Source organism: Stegostoma tigrinum, chromosome 1 (assembly GCF_030684315.1).
Source record: "Stegostoma tigrinum isolate sSteTig4 chromosome 1, sSteTig4.hap1, whole genome shotgun sequence".
Lineage (NCBI taxonomy): Eukaryota > Metazoa > Chordata > Chondrichthyes > Orectolobiformes > Stegostomatidae > Stegostoma > Stegostoma tigrinum.
This window is the reverse complement of record NC_081354.1, coordinates 158402136-158426271: the sequence shown is the minus strand read 5'-3', so window position 1 is coordinate 158426271 and position 24136 is coordinate 158402136. Positions and strand designations below refer to the sequence as shown.

The window sequence follows — 24136 nt, the reverse complement described above, 5'->3', positions numbered from 1 at the left end:
TGCTGAACTTTCTTCTAACTCACAACTTCCTATTTTTAACTGTATCCCCTTGTTTTAACCTGTGCATCACTTATGTTTAAATCCTGCCAATCTTCAAAATATTTCTGAATGTTTCCTCTTTTCCTTCTAACTTTAGTTTATGATTTCCAGAAGCAGCTTGATTGTTTGGTTTTGTGATTTCAAGGTCAATGAATAATATGCTGCTTTAAGTTGATTCTTTATTTGCCATTTTTTAAACTGCAGCCAATCATCTGGAAAGATATATTTATATATGTTCATTATAATGTTAATATATGTGGAACGTGTCCTTGGTAGAATGACTGTCAGGAAGAAAGCGAATTAATGTGAGATTGAAATGTATTTTATGCAGCTTGCTGTCAATGCAGCTCCTTTATAATGACAGGTCCTGAACCAACCCCTGCAGTGGATGGCATTTGGTAATGAAACACAAAGTTTTCACTAAATATCATTATCTCAAAATTTTTATCATTTGACAATGGTATTGACTAGTTCTGCCAATGAATAACTGCCCCGTGTTCAATCTCTATGCTGTGATGAATCGAGTTAGTTCAGGTCTAGTTGTGGGTTGATAACAGGGAGAGCCTTCTGCACTGGTTGCTAAGTCAAAAAATAGAGAGCTTGGTTCAAGGACTATCACAAGAGACATGTGTAGTAGGATGGACAGAATTTTAACATGGGGATTATATTATGTGCAATGTATATTACGCCTTTTCAGAACGGTGATAGAAACTGAATCTGTAACAGCTATAAAAATGGAAGTAAGTAGAAAATAGAGGAAAGGGGAAGCAAGCAAAACTCTGAAAAGTGATTTTGTTGAGGTTTGGCATAGTTACTGACAGGCCAGGAAATACGTTTCCATTTCCATTTCTTGGGAAATTTAGGATTGAAAAAATCAACCACTTCTTCATGACTCACTCAAGAGATTCAACATGCACGTCTGCTCACTTTCACACCTGCTCAAGAGGGCAGAGGGTGAGATCACCTTGGAATCCCAATCCAATGTCAATTTCCTGGAAGTTCTCACTCTACTTGCCCCCGAAGATTTTCCTGTTTATCTTAGAAAAAAGGTCAGTACTGATGAACATGCAATAAAAGTTCTGAAGAATTGTTTCAGAGCAACGCGTATGTAACTGTCAGGAAAGACAAAAAAGACTGGTGCTCCTTTTGTTAGAAAAGAGAAGATTGGGCAGTGAACTGGTATTCCTTAAAATTAGGATTTCAACAAAGTAAATGTGCAGAGGATGGTTTGGTCTTTATGGTTCTGCAGCAAACAGCATAGGACATAAACTTGTGTGAATGGTGTCTCTGACAGTATTTTATTTTGATTTTCTTCACGTACCAGCATTTATTGCCCATCCCAATTTGTCGTTGAAAAAGTATTAGTGAGCTGTTTCCTTGAAATGCAGCAGTCTATTTGCTGTTGGTACAAACACATGAACACATACACACATATTACACACACACACACACACACACACACACACACACACACACACACACACACACACACACACACACACACAGCTTTTCAGGAATTTCATCCAGCGCCATAGAAGTAAGGCGATATATTTCCAAGTCAGAGTGATAAGTAAATTAGAGGAGAAAGTTGCAGATAGTGATGGTGTTCCCTTGTATCTGCTGCCCTTGTCCTTCTAGATGGAAGTGATCTACATTTGTAAGGTTCTGTCTCAGGAGTCTTGGTGAATATCTGCAGTGCATCTGGTGGATGGTACATACTACTGCTATTGATTGTTAGGGGTGGAGGGTTTATGGATATTGTGCCAACGAAGTGGGCTGCTTTACTCAGGGTGGTATCTGTATCCATTGTACCTGGTGTGGCTTCCTCTACATTGGGGAAACCAAGTGGAGGCTTGGGGACCGCTTTGCAGAACACCTCCGCTTGGTTCACAATAAACAACTGCACCTCCCAGTCGCGATCCATTTCAACTCCCCCTCCCATTCCTCAGACGACATGTCCATCATGGGCCTCCTGCAGTGCCACAATGATGCCACCCGAAGGTTGCAGGAACAGCAACTCATATTCCGCTTGGGAACCCTGCAGCCCAATGGTATCAATGGGGACTTCACCAGCTTCAAAATCTCCCCTTCCCCCACTGCATCCCTAAACCAGCCCAGTTCATCCCCTCCCCCCACTGCACCACACAATCAGCTCAGCTCTTCCCCTCCCCCCACTGCATCCCAAAACCAGTCCAACCTGTCTCTGCCTCCCTAACCTGTTCTTCCTCTCACCCATCCCTTCCTCCCACCCCAAGCCGCACCTCCATTTCCTACCTACTAACCTCATCCTGCCTCCTTGACCTATCCATCTTCCCAGGACTGACCTATCCCCTCCCGAACCTCCTCACCTATACTCTCCTCTCCACCTATCTTCTTTTCTCTCCACCTTCGGTCCGCCTCCCCCTCTCTCCCTATTTATTCCAGAACCCTCACCCCATCCCCCTCTCTGATGAAGGGTCTAGGCCTGAAACGTCAGCTATTGTGCTCCTGAGATGCTGCTTGGCCTGCTGTGTTCATCCAGCTTCACACTTTATTATCCTGGTATTCAGCATCTTGTGTCTTTTCATTCACTCATGGGATGTGGGCATCATTGTCAAGGTCAATATTTATCGCCCACCTCTAAATGTTCAGAAAGGAGTGAAGATTCAACCACCTTGCTGTTGGCCTGCAGTCACATGTAGGCCAGACCGAGTAAAGTTAGCAGATTTCCTTCCTTCAAGGGCTTAAGTGAATGAGATTTTTTTAAAAAAACAATGACAATCATTTATTGATCACCAACTTTTTACTCCTAATTTGTATTGAATACATATTTCACCTCCTGATGGAGTGGGATTTGAACCCATATCCCCGGAATATTGGCCTAGCATTCTGGGTTACTAATCAAGTGACATTACCACAATACCATGAACATCAGTGCCAACCCCTATCCCCCCTCCTTCCCCAACAACTTCATTACCATCTCATTCCTTAGTTCTTACAATCAAGACTTCTAAAAATCAAACTGATACTACTGTATCATTCCTTCCTAAAGTACCTAATCTCTGAATAAATTAAATTTTCTTCTTGATTCTTTTTGATTGTGTTACTTGCAGATGTAAAATGGCCTTCCCTGTATTAGACCATTTGGATTAAAGAAAAACCTGATGTATTTGATGTATTTCATGAAATGCTGAAGATCTCCAAGTGCTTTGCAATTCGTGAAATAATATTTGAAATGTGGAAATGTAGCAGCTACTTTTCATTCCCAACGAACTCCATAAACAGAAACATATGGGACAGCAGATTTTTTTTATACGTGGTATTCATTGAGAGATAATTATTGACCAAGACCCTTAGGCTACCATTCCTTTTCTTACAGACAAACATAGGAATGAACAGCAGAAATAGACTACTTGAGCCTGCTCTGCCATTCAATAAGATCTGGCTACTGTACACGCACACCCACACTTGATAACTTTTCATCTCTTTGCTTATCAAGAATCTATCTAAGTCTGCCTAAAAAAAATCTTCAAAGGTTTCACTTTCACAGTTTGACAGTTCCAAAGACTCAATCTCCCTGTGAGAAAACAAATTTTCGTTATTTCAGTTTTAAACTGTTGGAAACCAATTTCTCATCTATCACGATGTTTCACGATCTATCTTTATATTGGGAAAGTGGCAGAAAATAATTGTGGGCCCTTGATTTTGCCTTTAACAGCAAATCAAATTTATTAAAAACTAAAATATCAGATCAATAGTAATTATAACAAAATAGGATTTTTCAGGAGAGATAGTAAGAACTGCTGATACTGGAGTCAGGGATAACACAGCGTGCAGCTGGAGGAGCACAGCAGCCAGGCAGTATCAGAGGAGCAGGAAAATTGATGTTTCGGTTCGGGACCCTTCTTCAGAAATGGGGGAGGGGGAAGGGAGCTCAGAAATAGAGAGAGGAGGGTTGGGGCTGAGGAAGGTAGGTGGGATGGTGATAAGTGAGTGCAGGTAGGCAGTGATGGGGATTGGTCAGTGAGGTGGGAGGAGTGGATAGGCGGGAGATAAGATGGACAGATTGTGTCAGATCAAGGAGGTGGGGATGAGAGGGAGGGTTGGTCATGGGATGAGGCCAGGGGTGGGGAGATTTTGAAACTGATAAAGTCCACGTTGAGACCACTGTGTTGTAGTCTCCCAAGGCAGAATATGAGGTGCTGCTCCTCCAGTTTCTGGTTGTCTGGCATCTGGCACTGGCATTCCTCATGCCATTTCACCCTCCAGCTCCAGGTCCGGGATGATCTGATCTAACCTGAAGCAGAGTCTTCTCACCATCGGCAACTCTGCTGGAGCTATCCCTGTGGTGGCATGAGGGTAGTCACATAATCAAATAGGAATCAGGACAGTTTGGCTTGTCTTCAAGGTTTGGGCTGCTCTTTCCGCCAGACCATTTGATGATGGATGGTATGGAGCCATCCATATTTGTTGAATCCCATTCAACTTTAAGAAATAACTAAATTCCCTGCTGGTGAAAGATGTGGCCAACACTTCCAAAACTCCATGTGTTAAAAAAGATGCATGTGGTTTTTCTATCATCAACCCCATGTTCGACGCAAGAATTCCATGCACATCCAACCGTTTTGAGTGGGTGTCTGCAATGATGAAGAACATTGAGGCCACAAAAGGACCTGCATTGTTGATGTGTACCTGAGTCCACGGTTTACCTGGGCATTCCCACAAATGTGGTGGAGCAACTGCCAGTAATTTTTGTCCTTGTTGGCACTATGGGCACTGCCCTACCAACTCAAATATTTTTGCATCCGAGCCCGGCCACCAGTCATTACTTCTGACCAACATTTCCATTACAGAGATCTGTGGTGGAGTTCAGCCAGTATCTGGTGGAAATCATTCAGAACAATCACACTTGCTCTCCATAATAAAATGCCATCCTCTACTGTGATCTGGTCCCTCCAGGTGCAAAAATGTTTCAGTACTAGTTGTGACGGCCCTTTGGTTTCCCCTATCACCACCAGTCATTTCAGTTTTGGCAGAACTGGATCTTTCTGTGCTCAAAGTCTGATATTGTGAGCTCTGATTGCAAGTGTGTCCAGAAAAATTGAAAACCATTACAGACTCTTCCAGTGGCAGACGCAACGGTGAGTACAAGGAGGATTCTATCATTGTTTTTATTGCAGGGAGGGGATGTGAGGACAGAGCTCCTGCCCCAATGAGCTTATGTCCACTTACCTTGACTCCATTTTCACCGCAAGATCCAGGAACTCCTCACCTATGTTCGGGACACCACACATACCCTCCACCTCCTCTAAGACTTCCAATTTCCTGGCACCCAACACCTCATCTTCACTGTGGACATCCAATCCCCATACACTTGAATCCCCCAAGTGCTAAAAGCTCTCCGTTTCTTCTCCCGCAGCTCTAACCAGTCCCCCTCCACTGACACCCTCAACTGTTTAACCAAACTCAGCCTTACCCTTAACAACTTCCCCTTCAACTCCTCCCACTTTCTACAGACTAAGGGAGTGGTCATGGGAACCTGCATTGGCCCAAGCTCTGCCTGTCTCCTTGTAGGATATATGGAACAGTCCTTCTTGCGCAGCTACAGTGGCACGATCCCCACCTCTTCCTCCGCTACATCGATGACTGCATCAGCACTGCCTCGTGCTCTCATGGGGAGCTTGAACAGTTCATTAACTTTACTAACACCTTTCGCCCCAACCTCAAGTCCAGCTGGACCATCTCTGATACATCTCGCTTCTTCCTGGACCTCTCTATCTCCATCTCTGGTGGCCGCCTTCAAACTGACATCTGTTTCAATTCCACTGACTCCCAGTTACCTAGACTACACCTCCTCTCATCCACCTTCCTGCAAGAATGCAATCCCCTTCTCCCAATTCCTCTGCCTCTGCTGTGTCTGGTCCGAAGATGGGGCATTCCACTTCCAAACATTCTAGATGTCCACGTATTTCAAGGACTGTAACATCCCCCTTTGGCGGCCGAAAATGCACTTGACCGCATCTCTTGTGTTTCCCGCACCTCAACCCTCACATCCCCTTCCTACAACAAAAACAAAGACAGAATCCCCCTTGCCCTCACATATCATCCCATTTACCTCTGTATTCAACGTATCATTCTCTACCACTTCTGTCACCCACAATCTGACCCCACAACCAAAGATATATTTCCCACCCCACCCATGTCTGCCAACCACAATGCCAGTGCCAGATGCCAGACTCCACTAAGCGAGAGGGACAGTTTATTACAGGGCATGAGGTTTGGTGTAGGAACCATGGAAATGGCCCTGCATGGGTAAGAGGCATGGTCAATGCAAGGCCAGGTCCAGGGAGGTGTAAGTTTGTGTAGGGGTGACGATCCTGAACAAGCACCATGTGAAAACTGCAAGTTCACAAAGGTACAGGAGCAAAGCATGCTCCTCGGAACAGGCGGAAAGGCTTTTGGGACCTGGGGGCCGTCCCTCTCTGTCAAGCATTGAAGAGACCTTGGAATCTGAGTTGGACAGGGCAGATCTCGCTGCATCAAAACCTTTGCCACTGGAAGAAGACAGTAAATTACTCCTGCTACACTCTGGGTGCAAGAAGTGAGTTACACACTTCCCATATCTGACACAGGCTCAGAGGAGCCTGACCTGGTGCTGAAACAATCTAAAACAAAAGAAAGCTCTGGCCTATATCCTTCGACACAGAGGGGGAGAGATAAAGTGATTGTAATGTGGTCAGCCAGGTGGACCTCATAGAATATGAGTTCTCTGCTTGGACCAGATTTATAGCCCCAATCAGAGAGCCTTAGCTGACAAATAAAGAGAGTGATGTCAAACATTCTGATGCTGTGCTGGCTCTGAGGCAGCTGGACTAGTGTCAATAACTTTCCATGTGTAAATAAAGGGTGACTTGGTGAAAGGATACTGACCTCTATGAAGTTATTTCATGTTTCAACAGCTCTGATTGAATCTGACATCATCACACTCTCAGACATTGGATTCCTGGTCTTAACCACATGTTGTATAAAATGACTTTTCCTCATGTCACCTGTTTCTTTTTTCAATCACCTTAAATTAGTGTCCTCTGGTTTACAACCCCTTCATCCACGGGAAGAGTTTCTTTTTTTTTCACTCTGTATAGACTCCTCACCATTTTGAATTGCCCTATCAAATTTGCTTTCAAACTTCTTTTTAAGGAGCAAAGTTGCATCTTTGCCAATCCAACAAGAATTAAGTTGCTAAAGTTGAAAATAGATTAAAGATATAAAACTCTGAGGAAGAATGACTGGTTTGAAGATACCAACGGTTTTCAAAGAGAATAGTCAGTTTTTTTTTGTGAGTGAACAATTTATGAGCCCTGAAGGAAAGCTGATTTGACTATCTTCAATTTTTCAGGGCAGCATGTAGTTAGGAAGTATCTCATTCACAGAATTACTCATCACTTTTTCTGTACCCTCAAAAACGCCAACACATTGTTCTGATATTGTGCAGTGCCCAGAAATGGATACGATGTTCTAGTTGAGACTGAAATACTGTTTTGATGTCCTTATGTCACAACTCTTCATTCACAAAAGTTATAGGAGCTACTTGGCCTATCCCTTTTTGAGGGATTCAGACAGCCTAGTAGATTTCATGAAATAACAGACACCTACAGTACAGGTCTTTTAATGGGCAATCCTTGTCTTTGTGATGGTCCCAGAATAGGCCCAGGTAGAGAACGTCTGCAAATTGACCTAACACAGCCGAAGAAGTCATTTATGTCCAAACCTAAATGGTAGGTGATTAGGAAGGAACTTTTATTGCTGCTCTTGTTTCCCTCAGTGGTACAAGCCAAGGGATAGTGGGGGGAGGTGCTCTTTGAGTATCTTTGATGAGTTGTTGCATTGTATTCCTCTAAATTGCACACATTGAAATCACAGAGCATTAGTGGAAAAGAAGGTTGAGAACTGATTTCAGTGAATTGCTTCAATGATAGTGCTGATTAGTCATAAAAATTGTTATTTGTAACTTTGATTAGAACTATCTTAGAAAACCCCGGAGAAATTCAAACAAGAATTAAGTTGCAAGAGTTGAAAATAGATCAAAGATACAAAACTCTGAGGAAGAGCGACAGGTTTGAAGATACCAACGGTTTTCAAAGATAATAGTCAGTTTTTTTTTGTGAGTGAACAATATATGAGCCCTGAAGAAAAGCTGATTTGACTATCTTCAATTTTTGAGGGCAACATGTAGTTAGGAAGTAAAGAGCCTTAGAACACAGCCTGGTTTGCTTCGAAGGTGACTGCAGGATAGGAAAAATAACAATTTCTACCTCTCTTGGAAAATGGTAATCAAATCAGATAGGTATCACAGGATGAGCCATGGAAGACAGAAGATGGAAGAGATTAAGAAGATATAATATGTAATAGTCATGGCTACAAAGGTGCCTTGGTGATTTTTGCTAAGTGTGGTATACCTTTTCGTGTGGAAGATGTCAGTCCAAACACAAAAGCAAATCTTTCCAGTTCAACATTTTAATTACCTAAAATTATAACTACTCACTGTGTCATTATAGTAATATACAATACACTCAAGTGCTTCATCATTAAGCACTATTTAAGTTGTTATTACAAATCAAACAAAACTACAGTATATGTTCACAGATGACAACAATCATTCTAACATGTTTCATTGAGCTTGGGCTGTAGGCAATTTTCCCTCCTCCAGGGATGAATTTTATCATTGCTGGTATAAGGTTGAGAAAGGGCGTCCTGAAGCTTTTTCTGGTAAGCTTCCTCTTCCAGCTTTCCTGCTTCCACTTCACGCTGTTCTTCTGCCTTCTTTTTCTCAGCCTGAAGCTTTTGGTACTTAATCTGCGCCAGGAGGTCCTGCTGATGTATCTGATTTGCTTGCTTCACTCTATGGGCAGGAAAAGGATTCATGTATGTTACCAATAGAGAATGATTCTTTAATTGATTGCTTCTTATATGATAGTCAAAGAATAAATCTGCACAATTTGAAATAGCTGATGAAATGAGACCTAAAGCCAACTGAGAAGCAAATCTGTGGTACAACTGGGAATAGGTGCAAATCAGATTTGTATCCTGGATGACTGAAGGCCTGGCCAAGAAAAGCTGAGCTTTATGTTTTAAATGAGGCTTTTTGTAAGTAGTTTTTAATAGATCCATCTAGCAGAGAGTGGTTCGTGTGTGGAATTAACTGAGAAAGTGGTGAATGTAGGTACAATGTTTAGAAGACATTTGGACAAGTTCATGCATAGGAAAGGTTTTGGAAAGACATGGGCCAAGCACAGGCAGGTGGGACTAGTTTAGTTTGGGGTTACCATCAGCATGGACTGGTTGAACCGAAGAGTCTGTTTCTGTGCTGTATGACTCCATGAGAGGGGTAGCTTTTTCTAAGGTCGTATTGAAAAGGAGGGAGAAAGTAAAACATGGAAGCAAACCAGCAAGACTATATGCAAAAAAGGGAGAGTCTTTAGAAGCAAAGTCAGGAGGACTCATAACAGGGATGAAGGAAATTTTAAAATATATATTGTGTTCTCTTTGGAGAGAAGACGACTAACAGGAGATTGAATAGAGGTTTTCAAAATTGTGAGCGGGCTGAATCGAGTGGATGGGGAGAGACCGTTCCTGCTCATATAAGGAACAAGGACAAGAAGGCATGGATTTAAGAGATAGTAAGAACTGCAGATGCTGGAGTCAGCGATAACAAGATGTGGAGCTGGAGGAACACAGCAGGCCAGGCAGCATCAGAGGAGCAGGAAAGGTGATGTTTTGGGTCGGGATCCTTCTTCAAGCATAGATTTTAAGTGTTTTGCAAAAGGAGCATATTTTTTGTTTAGAATCCCTACAGTGTGGAAACAGGCCCTTTGGCCCAACAAGTCCACACCGACCCATCCCCCATAACCCACCTAAACTACACATCCCTGAACATTATGGACAATTTAGCACAGCCAATCCACCTAGCCTGCACATCTTTGGACCATGGAAGGAAACCGGAGCACCCAGAGGAAACCCATGCAGTCACGGGGAGAGTGTGCGAACTCCAAACAGACATTTGGCCGAGGATGGAAGTGAACCCGGGTGCCTGGCATTGTGAGGCAGCAGTGCTAACCACCGAGGCACCATACCGCTCCACATGTGTGTGATTTTTTTTCACACAGCGAGTAGTTAGGATGTGGAAAGCACTGCTTGTAAGCTTGCTGCAGAGAGGCTCAGTTGCAACATTAAGTCATGGACAGAAGGAATATGCAAGGAAACAAGGAAACGGCAGGAGATTGACATTCGGTAATGATGCTCATTTGAAGAGTGGTGCAGACACACTGGGCTGATTGGTCTTCTTCCACGCTATAACAATTTTGTGAAGAATGGAAAAGAGCCAAAGTCAGTTGGAGCCTGATATGATTGGCGATCTTGATCAATTGGGCCAATGGGCTGAGAAGCAGCAGATGAAGTTTAATTTGGGTAAATGCGAGGTATTGTATTTTGGTAATATGCACAAGGATAGCATTTATACAGTTAATGGTAGGCCCCTGGGTAGTATTGTCAAACAGAGAGATCTAAGGGTTCAGATACATAGTTCTGTGAAAGTTGCATTGCAGGTAGATAGGGTGGTTAAGAAGGCATTTAGCACACTTGTTATCATTGCTCAGGCCATTGGGTATAGGAGTTGGGACATCATGTTGACCTTGTACGGGATGTTGGTGAGGCCACTTTCGGAATACTGCATACAGTTCTGGTCACCTGATATATTACTAAGAAAGGATATTATTAAATTGGAGAGGATTCAGAAAAAACTTACCAGGATTTGCCGGGGTTGAAGGGTTTGAGTTATAAGGAGAGGCTGGATCAGCTGAGACTTTTTTCACTGGACTGTAGGAGATCGAGGGTGACCGTTCGAGATTTATAAAATCATGAGAGGCATAAATAAGGTGAATACCAAAATTCCTTTCCCTAGGGTGGGGGAGTTCAAAACTGGCATATTTTATAGGTGAGAGGAGAAAGATTTAAAAGGGACCTGAGGGGCAACTTTTCACACAAAGGATGGTTCGTATGTGAAAGAAACTGCCACATGAAGTGATGGATGCAGGTCCAGCTATAACATTTAAAAGACATTTAGACAGGTAAATGAATAGGAAAGGCTTAAAGGGATATGGACCAAAAGCAAGCAAGTAGATTGAGAACTTGGTCAGCATGGACGAGTTGGACTGAAGGGTCTGTTTCCATGTGTATAACTCTATGACTCTATGATCAATCTTCATGTACAATATGCCTCGAGGAAAATAAGCTCAGAGGATCCTAGTGGTTACAGTAGGGTTGCATAGGCATATTCAATGCCCACAGCAGTGGGTCCCCAACTCTCACCACCAATTGCCTGAGTTGGCAGGGTCAGTGGGCAGATATTTCATTTGTATTTACAGAAAAATCTGTGCTCCTTGCCCAGACGATTTGAGGTTGAGATGGTGCAGGTGGTGGTGGTGGGTGGTGGTGGGTGGGGGTGGGTGTGATCTTCAGTGTCCTCAATAGGGCCCATTTGAACCCATCTGGGAACGGAGTGTGTCATGTGAAATAAATGAATCAGGAAAGTTGTTACTTCCAACTAAGCAATTGCCTTCTACAGTGGAATGATCTTTCAACATCATTTTTAAAGCAGGCAGAAGTTCCAAACCCTTATGATGCCAACCCACAGTAAGCAGAATTAATAGGGGTCTTGTACAATCTGGTGAGTTCTCTCATAGTACTGCTGGAACTACTGTTAGACTTGGGTAGAACCCAAGCAAACATGGGCACATCTTTTAAACTGAAACACTGCTGCCCGGAGTCTTTCTAGGTGAGTGAGATTTCAACCTATTAAAAGTAAGTTAGCACCATCTGCTGACTATTCAGTTGCATTGCTCTTATTTTTATTGTTACTGGAAATTATTACTAAGCTGGTTAAAAAAATCCTTCAAGTGTCCATTGTCTTGATTTAGCAATTTAACTAACCTTCGTTGCACCTTCATTGTTTTGGCTTATGTTTCAGAACTATGCACTCATTTAATTTACTCTGACCTGTTTCGAACTCTCCAATATAGCTTCCAATTCACTCTGTGTAATCAATCATACATGACATCTTGTGACATGTCATAACTATCTCTCATCATTCTCATTAAAACTCCCCATCCTTCAGCAACATCCCCAGCCTGACTGCGTGACCTGTAGGATGGGTCATGGCCTAATCCATACACTGAAAAGACGGATTCTGGGACAAGGGCCTGACTGACCAGGGCCAAACCCCGGGACTGGAGATACCTTGGCTAACGGTGGTGGTAGCCCCTGTTTAAGCGGACTTCACCTTGACTGCATTCAGGACTGATCTCTTTGTTTTCCGGATGTAGCCATTTGGTTGAAGCAAACACAGTGTGTTTGTCACACAAGTTGCTGGCACATTTCATAGATGTGAAATTGACATTGCACAGTGCAGTATAGCAACATGCCCAAACCCTTGACAGTTTAATGCTCCAAGCCATGATAAGTTGCCTGCCTGTCTCTCTACACGGTGAAAAATGCAGGCTCCAGAGGCAAGTCACCACCTTGTCGGTACAAAGTGAATACTGCATAAAAAAAATAGTGTTAAGATGCATCATGGGTATACAAATGAGATGCATGCATGTCTACACATGTAAAGCAACCCAGCAGAAATATGAGAGTTGTAGGTGTCCCTCGGCCCCAAAGTCAAGTTGTAAAAGGCTGAAGTGGCATGTGTGTTGGTCCACACCAAGAGACATGATGATGTGATCAGGCTGGTGGCTCGTCAATGCCAATTTGCATGGATGAAGGTTGGAGGAGGACAATGTTTATGGAGCATGTAGGGACATTGTGGTAAAGACTGCATTGGCTGAAGGCTTGGAGAAGCAAGCAATGAGCAGTTGCTGCCAGGTCACTATTCTAACTTTCACACTCAGTCAGGCCATCCAGTTTCTCAGGGAAGGATAGAAGAATTGGAAGCTGCTTAGAAATGAGGTGAGTTGGGCTATTAATGCGATACAATTGTATCGAACTAAGGTAGGAGCTCATCATTAGTGAGATTCTGGAGTCATTGTTTAAGTATTAAATGGAAAATTGGAATTTTTTTCTCAACGTCAATATTATGATTTTTTTCCGTTTTCACTGTATTCTCCCAGCTTTCTCACAAATCCCCACATTGCGGAAGGAAGTGGACATTTCTACCATCTGTTTTTTTTCATAGCCACTGAGCGGGAACCCAAGAAGACAATGCTATCAGGTTTGCTTACAGGATTCTAGGGAGAGTCCCTCATTCAAAATGCCTGATCAATGGACCAACATTGTGAATGGAGAGTCCTCAGGAACCAAATGCTTACCCTTTCTTTTGAATCCTTCCTGCTCACTAGTCAGTGAATCTCTTTGGCTCCCACTCCAGTCTCACTCACTCGTGACTCAAATCCCTCAGCATTCACTGGGTGCATTTCTGGCAGTGGCCACGGCTCTCAGTGGCATTGACAGCCAAATGGAAACCAGGCCTTGAGCAGTAGCTCAAGGGGTGGGAGTTCGATCGTCTCGAATCCAAAACTTAGGAAAGGACCAATGCTAGCCAGTCAAGGGCCTGATAAACTACTGGCTGTTCTCCAGCCAATAGGTGAAACCTTTATTGCCAACATTGAATTCTGTCCTCTGAGACAGCTTTGGAGGGGTAGGGAGGAGGACTGTAACACATCATAAACGTTCATTGATTCTTTACAGGACACCAGATGACAACCAACACAGTGGCAGAGAACTTACGAGAGTCGATGTTATGGTGAAATGGATAAGGTCAGGGTAAACATTTGGTGGTGGGAAGAGACGTGATATATCAGTGGAATTTAGATAAAGGTACCAGAGTGGAGGATCTCAATATTTGGAGGGAAGTGGGTAAGGAGCAGGAATGCTCAGTTCTGGCAAAGATTGATAGTCACTTTTCAAGTGGGAAATTCAGTAGTAAAAGGTCACGACCAGGGATTCTTGGGGATGGTTAAGAACAACAGGAAGTGCTGGGAACATTCATTTTGGGATGCAAAAATTTGAATTTAATAAAAATCTGAAATTTAAAAAGAGACCTAATGCTGACCATGTAACTAATGCTGATTTTTGTAAAAACCCAACTGGTTCACTGAAGTTCTTAAGGGAAGAAAATCTGCTGTCCTTACCTCATCTGGCAGATATGCAAGTTTAGATTCAAGGTAATGTGGTTGATTCGTAACTATCATCTGGGCAATGAGGGGTGGGCAAAAAATGCTGTCCTAGTCAGTGGCATATTCATTCCATAAATGTATAAGGAGAAAGATCTAATGTAATTATGCTGAAGGGATTCAGTAGTGATTTGTGTGAGGTAGAGAAATATTATGGAGATGGATTGAACAGAGTTAGTGTTGGAGCAAATGGGAGGTTTGAAGCTCAACTCAGGATCAAAGATGTTAGATTCAACCTGAGTGCTGAGTGAACCCAACTTGTTTTGTATAATTGATGCATCATAGAGATGGCTTTCATCAAGGGAAAATTATTTTCTGCATTATAATAGGTTTCAATAGTCACTAGATTTAAATTGAGATTACATTAGAATCGTTGTGAACTTCAATTGTTTCTGAGCCCACTACCCACCAACAGCCATTAGATACTACAATTTACGTTGTAACAAGGTCAAACTGATGACTTGTATATTCTCTTATAACCTGCAATATGTACCTGGCCAATTTTTCATCTTCCACTTTGTTCAGCTCTTCAACAGTTTGAATAATTTTGGCTCTTTCCTCTGCCATCTGTTCTGGGGTCTTCATATTTTTCTCCACTGAAAATAGAAATTGAACATTTTTACCATGAATTTTCCATCACCTTGAAATCACGAGGCAATAATGAATTAGCTGAGTGTAACAGGAAGAAGGTTAGGAAAATGAAACACTGCAATTGTATAAAATTCTGGTGACTCCATCTGGAGTACTGTGAGCTGTTAAGGAAAGATATTACTTCCTTGGAAGCAGATCAGAGGAGGTTCACTCGAATGATCTCCAGTACGGAAGGATTATACAATATACAAAGGTTTATCAAGTTGTGTCTCTATTTATTGATATTTACAAGAATGGCAGGTCATGTCATTGAAGCATACTGGATTCTTAAATTATCAGACAAGTAAATATTGAGAGTATGTTTCCCCTCATGGGATTGTCTAGGACCAAAGGACATAGTCTCAGAATTAGGGGTGCCAAGACTGAGATGAAGAGGAATTTCTTTTCTCAGAGGGTGGAGTGTATTTGGAACTTCTTACCACAGAGAGCTATGGGGACACATTCCTTGTGTATATTTAAGGCTGAGAGATAGGTTCTTGATCAGTCGGGGAAATCATAGGTGACATGAAAAAGGTAGGAAAATGGGCATGGGGAATGTCGGATGAGTAATGATCCTATTTAATAGCACAGCTGAATGACCTGCTTTTGTTCCAAATTCTCATGGTCCCATGGTCTTCTATCTTCCAGCAAACACACTATCAAGATGATCAGTGACAGAGTGAATAGGCTATTGATGTTTGTAATGAGACAAATGCTTTGCTAGGGCCCTTTGAAAAATAGAGAGAAGGGAATGGAATCACAGAATTACAGAATTGTTAAAGCATAAAAGGAGACAATTCAGCCCATCATGGTCTGCCAGTTCTCCAACAGAGCAATTCACTTAATGTCATTTCTCCACCTTCCCTCTGTAACCCTGCCTATTCTTCATCTTCAGTTAAAAATCCAAAAGTCTCTTGATTACCTCAATTGAACCACAAACATAGGCAGTGCATTCCAAATCCTAATCACTCATTATGTCCTCATGTCTTCTTGCCATTTCTTTGCCAATTTCTTAAATCTGTGCCTTTCTTTTTTCAATCCTCCCACCAGTGGGAACATGTCCTTCCTATTTACACAGTCCAGATACTTCATGGTTTTGAATAGTTCTATTAAATCTCTATTCAAACTTCTTTTGACCAAGGAAAATCATCCAACTTCTCCAAAAAATCTAATTATTTTAAGTTCCTCATCCCTGGAACCATTCACATGAACCTTTTCTCTTGTCACTTATCTTCACATCCTTCCTAAAGTGTAGAGTCATAGAGTCATACAGCATGGAAATAGACCTTTCAGTCCAACCAACCATGTTCCCAAACTAAACTAGTCTCACTTCCTGTGCTTGGCCCATATCCCTCCAAACCTTTCCTACTCGTGAACTTATCCAAAACGTTTTTTAAACTTAGTAACTGTACCTGCATCCAGCACTTCCTCTGGCTGTTCATTGTACACATGAATCATTCTTTGTGTAAAAAGGTTGCCCCTCATCCATTTTAAATCTTTCTCCTCTCACCTCAAAAATACACCACCTAGTTTTGAACTCCCCCAAACTAGGGAAAGGATCTTTATCATTCACCTAATCTACGCTCCTCGTGATTTTATAAACCTCAATAAGGTCACCCCTAAACCTCCTACACTCCAGTGAAAAAAGTCCCAGCCTTTCCATTCTATTTTTATTTCTCAAACCATCCATTCCCGGCAACATGCTGGTAAATCTTTTCTGAACCCTCCCCAGTTTAATTATAACTTTCCCATAACAGGGTGATGAGAATCACCTCCAGAAGAGGCCTCACCAACATCCTATACAACCTCAACATGACATCCCATCTCCTATACTCAAAGGAGGGAGCAATATGCAAGCATTAAAAATGCCTTCTTCACCACTTTGTGTACCTGTGAGGCTACCTGTAGAACAGTCTATTCTATAACACTACCCAGGGCCCTACCATTAATTGCATAAGTCCTGTCCTTGTGTGTATTACCAAAATGCACTAACTCACATTTATCCAAATGAAACTCCATTTCCCACTCCTCAGCCCATTGATCCAATTGATTAAGACCTCTTTGTAATCTTAGATAACCTTCTTCACTGTCCATTATACTACCAAGTTTGGTGTCATCTGCAATCTTACGAACCATGCTTCCAATATTATCATTCAAATCATTAATATAAATGACTGACAAAAGTACTGATCCCTGTGGAACACCACTGGTCACAGGCCTCCAGTCTGAAAAATGGCCGTCCACCACCACTCTCTGTCTCCTACCATAAAGCCAATTTTGTATCCAATTGGAAGCCCCACCCTGAATATCATGTGGCCTAATTTTACTAATTAGTCTACCATGCATAACCTTGTGTAGCATCCAGACTATGCTCAATACTTCAGCTGAGGTTGACCATTGTTTTATACAGGTAGAACATAACTTCAACCACAGACTTATTGAATGGCGGAGCAGGCTTAAAGAGTCTAGTGGCCTGTTCATATTCTTTGTCTGTATGTTCCTTGCTATTGTACTCTGTGTCCCTTTAATGGAGCCTGGGATACTGTATGATTTATTAATTCACTCTTTTAAACTGCCCTGTTACCTTCAACGACTTATGCACATACATCTAAATGTCCCTGCTCCTGAATTCTCTTTAGGGTTGTATTGTTTATTTTATATTGCCACTCTGTGTTCTTTTAACCAAAATGGATCACTTCACACTTCTCTACATTGAGTATTATCTGCTATGTATCCGTCCATTCCACCAACTTATCTAAGTCGTTCTGAAGTTCTAAACTATGCTCCTTCACAGTTCACAATGATTTCAAGTTTCAAATCATCCTCAAATTCTGAAACTATGCCCCGTACAAATGTTAAGATCATTATTTTATATCAAGAAGAGCAAGGTACTGAATATTACTTCTGGAAAACTCCACTACAAACCTTTCTCCAGTTGAAAAACTATTCATCAGCTAATACTCCCTGTTTCCTGTCACTCACTGGTTTTGCATCCATTATGCTACTGTCCCTTTTATTTCAATAGCTATAATTGCTTACAAGTCTGTGGTGCAGCATGGTATCAAATGCCTTTTGAAAGTCCATGTACAACACATTAACCTTCTCTGACATCTCTTTAAAAACAAATCCAGACAGTCAATCAAACATAAGAAAACAAAGTGTGAGGCTGGATGAACACAGCAGGCCAAGCAGCATCTCAGGAGCACAAAAGCTGACGTTTCGGGCCTAGACCCTACATCAGAGAGGGGGATGGGGTGAGGGTTCTGGAATAAATAGGGAGAGAGGGGGAGGCGGACCGAAGATGGAGAGAAAAGAAGATAGGTGGAGAGGAGAGTATAGGTGGGGAGGTAGGGAGGGGGTAGGTCAGTCCAGGGAAGACGGACAGGTCAAGGAGGTGGGATGAGGTTAGTAGGTAGGAAATGGAGGTGCGGCTTGGGGTGGGAGGAAGGGATGGGTGAGAGGAAGAACAGGTTAGGGAGGCAGAGACAGGTTGGACAGGTTTTGGGATGCAGTGGGGGGAGGGGACGAACTGGGCTGGTTTCGGGATGCAGTGGGGGAAGGGGAGATTTTGAAGCTGGTGAAGTCCACATTGATGCCATTGGGCTGCAGGGTTCCCAAGCGGAATATGAGTTGCTGTTCCTGCAACCTTCGGGTGGCATCATTGTGACACTGCAGGAGGCCCATAATGGACATGTCATCTAAAGAAGGGGAGGGGGAGTGGAAATGGTTTGCAACTGGGAGGTGCAGTTGCTTATTGCGAACCGAGCGGAGGTGTTCTGCAAAGCGGTCCCCAAGCCTCCGCTTGGTTTCCCCAATGTAGAGGATGCCACACCGGGTACAGTGGATGCAGTATACCACATTGGGAGATGTGCAGGTGAACCTCTGCTTAATATGGAAAGTCATCTTGGGGCCTGGGATAGAGGTGAGGGAGGAGAGTTGGGGGCAAGTGTAGCATTTCCTGTGGTTGCAGGGGAAGGTGCTGGGTGTGGTGGGGTTGGAGGGCAGTGTGGAGCGAACAAGGGAGTCACGGAGAGAGTGGTCTCTCCGGAAAGCAGACAAGGGTGGGGATGGAAAAATGTCTTGGGTGGTGGGGTCGGATTGTAGATGGCGGAAGTGTCGGAGGATGATGCGTTGTATCCGGAGTTTGGTGGGGTGGTGTGTGAGAATGAGGGGGATCCTCTTTGGGCAGTTGTGGTGGGGGCGGGGTGTGAGGGATGTGTTGCAGGAAATGCGGGAGAAGCGGTCAAGGGCGTTCTCGACCACTGTGGGGGGAAAGTTGCGGTCCTTGAAGAACTTGGACATCTGGGATGTGCGGGAGTGGAATGCCTCATCATGGGAGCAGATGCGGCGGAGGCGGAGGAATTGGGAATAGGGGATGGAATTTTTGCAGGAGGGTGGGTGGGAGGAGGTGTATTCTAGGTAGCTGTGGGAGTCGGTGGGCTTGAAATGGATATCAGTTACAAGCTGGTTGCTTGAGATGGAGACTGAGAGGTCCAGGAAGGTGAGGGATGTGCTGGACATGGCCCAGGTGAACTGAAGGTTGGGGTGGAAGGTGTTGGTGAAGTGGATGAACTGTTCGAGCTCCTCTGGGGAGCAAGAGGCAGCGCCGATACAGTCATCAACGTAATGGAGGAAGAGGTGGGGTTTGGGGCCTGTGTAGGTGCGGAAGAGGGACTATTCCACGTAACCTACAAGAGGCAGGCATAGCTGGGGCCCATGCGGGTGCCCATGGCCACCCCCTTTGTCTGTAGGAAGTGGGAGGAATCGTAAGAGAAGTTGTTGAGGGTGAGGACGAGTTCGGCTAGGCGGATGAGGGTGTTGGTGGAGGGAGGCTGGTCGGGCCTGCGGGACAGGAAGAAGCGGAGGGCCTTGAGGCCATCTGCATGCGGAATACAGGTGCATAGGGACTGGACGTCCATGGTGAAAGTGAGGTTAATGAGTCAATCAAACATGATTTGTCCTCAAAAACTCATGCTGAGCTGAATTTTAACAAAGAGTAGTGAGTGGAGTGGGATTTAAGGGGTGTCTCGCTCAGATCCACAACAAATAACATAAAAAGTGGCCACCTTGCAGAATTAACATGCTGTGTACGGCCTAACTACCTAAGTGTAGGGCTCCCAGAAGAAGTTCCACCCTAAACAATTGCAGTCAATCTGACCAACAGCACCTCTAGCAATCCCAACAGCACCCGAACTCAGTAGAAGGCACTGCTGAGCCTGCAAACAGACTCAGAGGGAGAATAATGGATCTCAAAGGACCTGGACTAAGGCGTAGAGGGTGGAAAGGGATGAGGAAGTCTACGGAGTGGGAACAGCAGATTTTAAAGGCCAGGTGTCGGGCATCATTCCTGGGAAAAATTGCCTAATGCACACAGGGCACCCTCAACTGATGTGCTATTCTCTTCCTTCCTGTCTTTTGAGCAGATTAATTAAAAAAAAACTTTCAGAATCTCACTTATCTATTCTAATAATTGAGACAACTGGTTTGTTAGCAAGTATAACTGTCTATTCCTTTTTTTCCAAATTGGCAGACACAAACTCTCTCCCCTATCAGGGGTCATAAAATCCAGGCCTGCTGACTTTCCTTAAATGACCCACATTTGTCCAAGTGACACTAATTTTGATCCAAATTATTGCCCTAGAGGCTGGTCCACCACCAAAGTTAATTCGATTAGCTTGTAGTTGTTGGGCTTATATTTACAACGTTTAATGAAAAGTACAGTTGTCCAGTCTACTGTCATTAGTCCTGAGTGTAGACAAGCCTGGCAAGATATAGTTACAGCCTCTTATATCCTTTAATGCTTGATCCTGGTACATTGCCACTTCAAGTATGGACAACTTATGCAATGTCTCCTCCGTATCAATTTTGATCACTAAGTGGTTGAACTACCTCATCTTTCATACTGACCTGTGCAGCATTTTCTTGGTAAAGAAACAGACACAGAAAGTATACGTGTTTCAAGGTGTAAGTCCTTTTTCTGGTCCATAATGAGCCCCCACCTTCTTTTACAAACCTTTCAATCTAACATGCTAATAGAAGACTTTGAGATTTACTTTTATATTGAAGATTACATATTTCTTCATATTCTCTCTTTACTTATTTGCTTTCTCACTTCTCCTCTGATGCTTTTATACTCAGCCAGGATTTCATTTGTACTGAGCAGAAGGTAGCTGTGGCCTAATTCAACCTTGGGACACAGGCAATAAGAAGACAGTTGAGTAATGATCGTTCAACTTAGAAATTAGTGATAGCAAAGTATCTGGGAGGGGAGAGGTCAAATCTGGCACATCTTGGTAATGGCGATGGGAGCAAATAGGAGCTTAGGGCCCCCAAGAGAACAAAAAATGAGAAACAGAAGTAATGGACATCAAAATGTGCAGGTGAATGATCATCAAAAGAATTCAGATCAACATGGAGACCCAGGCAGCCTTCTGAAGTAATTTTAAGCTCCTACAGACCAGGTAATTATCAACCAGTAAACTTAGATGCATATCATCTCATTTTTATTATTATTATTATTAGACCCCATACCTACACGCTGCGCAATTCAGGATGAGATATTTTTGAAACATAGAGTACAATTTGAGATCTACATTGATTTAACAGTTTTTACAGAAAAGAGAAATAACATAAGATTTTAAAAATAGTTGTGTACTATGCTGAGGCAACTACTAAAATGTCACAGCCTATCGCAAGCCTGAAAATGTTTGCTGGCATCAGTTTTACCTAACCTCTTATCATGTTCACAAACAACATACTATGGATTTCAATACTAAGGCGCAATGAAAATGTTGGTGTTTACCAATTAAAACCTCTCAATATTTTACTGTATAGATTAGCCAATTGGACCTCATAAAATATGAGTTCCCCGAATGCGACTGTTAATCTGTATGCAATCAGGGAACTCTGGCTGACATACAGAAAGGGTACGTGTCAGAGATAATGACACTTTGGTACTTGATGATGAATGAAGCAGTACTAAAGTCAAGGAATTTTCAGGTGTAAATAGAGGGTGACTTGGTGATGGAATAGTCGCCTCTGTGGAGTTATTTCAAAGTGGCATTGGGGCACGATCTTGAAGAAATCTGCTCACAACCATCGTCTTTGAGTTGGGGGTAAGCATCATGCTTTGATTTGATTTTTTACATTTTGATTTATTATTGTCACATGTATGTAAGTACAGTGAAAAGTTCTGTTTTGCATCAGTCCTGCAGATCATAACATACAAAGATCATAGGGTGATTGAACAGACCAAGAAATACAACGTTACAGTGACTAAGAAGGTGCACAAAAACTAAGATCAACATTAGATTTTAAACTTGACAGGCCCATTCAGAAGTCTAATAAAAACAGGGAAGAAGTTATTCTGAAACCTGTTGGCACATGTGTTTAAGCTTTTGCACCTTCTGCTTGATGGAAGAGGTTGGAAGAGATTATAACTGAGATGGGAGGGGTCCTTGATGCCGTAGGTGGCCTTTCCGCAGCAATGAGAAGTATAGATGGAATCAGTGGATGGAAGGTTGGCTTGCGTGATGGTCTGGGCTGTGTTTACAACTTTCTGTTTTGTTATGGAAGCTTGTCTTATTTGACCCTGCTGTTGAGGAGGCCCAGTATGTGGAAAGAATGCGTTATTTTCTAAGGGCAAATGACATTGTGGCAGATGGGAAACAGCAAGTAACTCTTATGACTGCTTGTGGAGCTGCAACTTTTTCCCTGTGGCACCAGATACTAAAACTTTTCAAGAATTGACGAACAGAGCTAATCAATATTACAACCCCAAGCATCCTCTAAGATGTTGATATGACACAGTGGGGAGCTGGAGGAGCACAGCAGGCCAGGCAGCATCATAGCTGCAGGAAAGTTGACGTTTCGGGTTAGAACTTTTCTTTCCTGTTCTTCTGATGCTGCCTGGCCTGCTGTGCTCCTCCAGCTCCACACTGTGTTACCTCTGACTTCAGCATCGGCAGTTCTTACCATCTCCTCTAAAATGCTGTCGCTTTTACTCAGCACTTCTGGAACCAGAGAAATCTGTATCAGGACTTTCAACTAGATTAAAATGACTGGCGGAAGTCTGTGATGAAGCCCTTAATGAGATGCTTAGAAACCGTCTGTATTAATGTGGGAAACCAAAAGGCCATCACAATTAGAATTTTAATCTTTTTGGACCTGGAGAGACCAGATCACAGTAGACGATGGAATATTGTTATGGGGAGCAACAGTAATTGTCCCAAGCAAAGCTCGCTGCCAGATACAGGCTGAACTCCACCAGGGTCATGCAGGGGTCGCAAAAGTGAAGATGTTGGTGACAAGTTACGTCTGGTGGCCAGGCTTGGATGTAGGCACAGTCACATTGGTGCGGCAACACTCGGAGTGTCAACAAAGTCAAAAATTACTGTCAGCAGCTCTCCCACATTCATGAAAACGGGTGGGTAAACTCAGGACTCGGTTACATGTTGACAGTGCAGGTCTTTTCATGGGCTCAATGTTCTTAGTCATTCTAGATGTCCACTCAAAGTGGTTGGACATGCATAGACTTCATTCACCCAACACAGGAACGATGATAGAAAAACCGCACACATCTTTTTCAACACATGGAGTCCTGGAAGGGTTAGTCGCAATTAATGGGCCATTATTTACCAGCAGGGAATTTGAGGTTATTTTTTAAAGTCAAATGGGATTCAACATTATACAATGGCCTGATGGAAAGTGCAGTCCATACTTAGAAAGCTGGCTAGATGCAACTGCCTACAGCCTTGTTAGATATCAAGCTGTAATGGTTATTATTTGATTATACGACCACATACATACAACTCTAGGAGAGCACAAGCAGAGCTGCTGATGGGTAGAAGACTCTGTACCAAGTTAAGTTTGAGCTTTCTGTTCCCTGCCCATTGGAACATTCGGAAATGCTTCCCGAATCTTTGAATTCACCATCTCCATTAAGCTTTGTTAAGCCCTCTGAATCAGAGTTGGACATGATTGAAGGAGCCACCTTGATGCTGTTGCCACAGGTAGAAGAGGGTGAAATTCCACTAAGGCACTCTTGGAGCAAGAGGCGAGGTCCCATGCATTACACACCTCCTGTATCAAATGCTGTGTCAGAAGAACCTGACCCAGTGCTAAACTACCCCAGGAGGCTCTCCTAGAAAGGACCAGCCTCTGTCTACAGACTCAGAGGGAGACAGATACAGTGATTGTAACAAAGTCAACCTCACTGAATATGAGTTCCAAACAGGCCTGATAATCTGATTGAATCAGGGAGC

The 24136-nt window shown here is 43.1% G+C and overlaps 1 protein-coding gene across 1 annotated transcript in view; it reads right to left on the bottom strand.

Moving 5' to 3' along the window:
- Positions 1-8558: 8558 nt before the first annotated feature.
- The window catches only part of cfap53 (cilia and flagella associated protein 53), a 44610-nt gene continuing 29032 nt past the window's right edge, over positions 8559-24136 (bottom strand). The window contains exons 7-8 of the mRNA XM_048539431.2: positions 14737-14839; positions 8559-8917 (exon numbers count right to left, since the gene is read on the bottom strand). Of these exons, the coding sequence (XP_048395388.1) occupies positions 8677-8917; positions 14737-14839 (344 nt within the window). The 3' untranslated portion in view covers positions 8559-8676. The remainder of the gene's footprint in view (positions 8918-14736; positions 14840-24136) is intronic.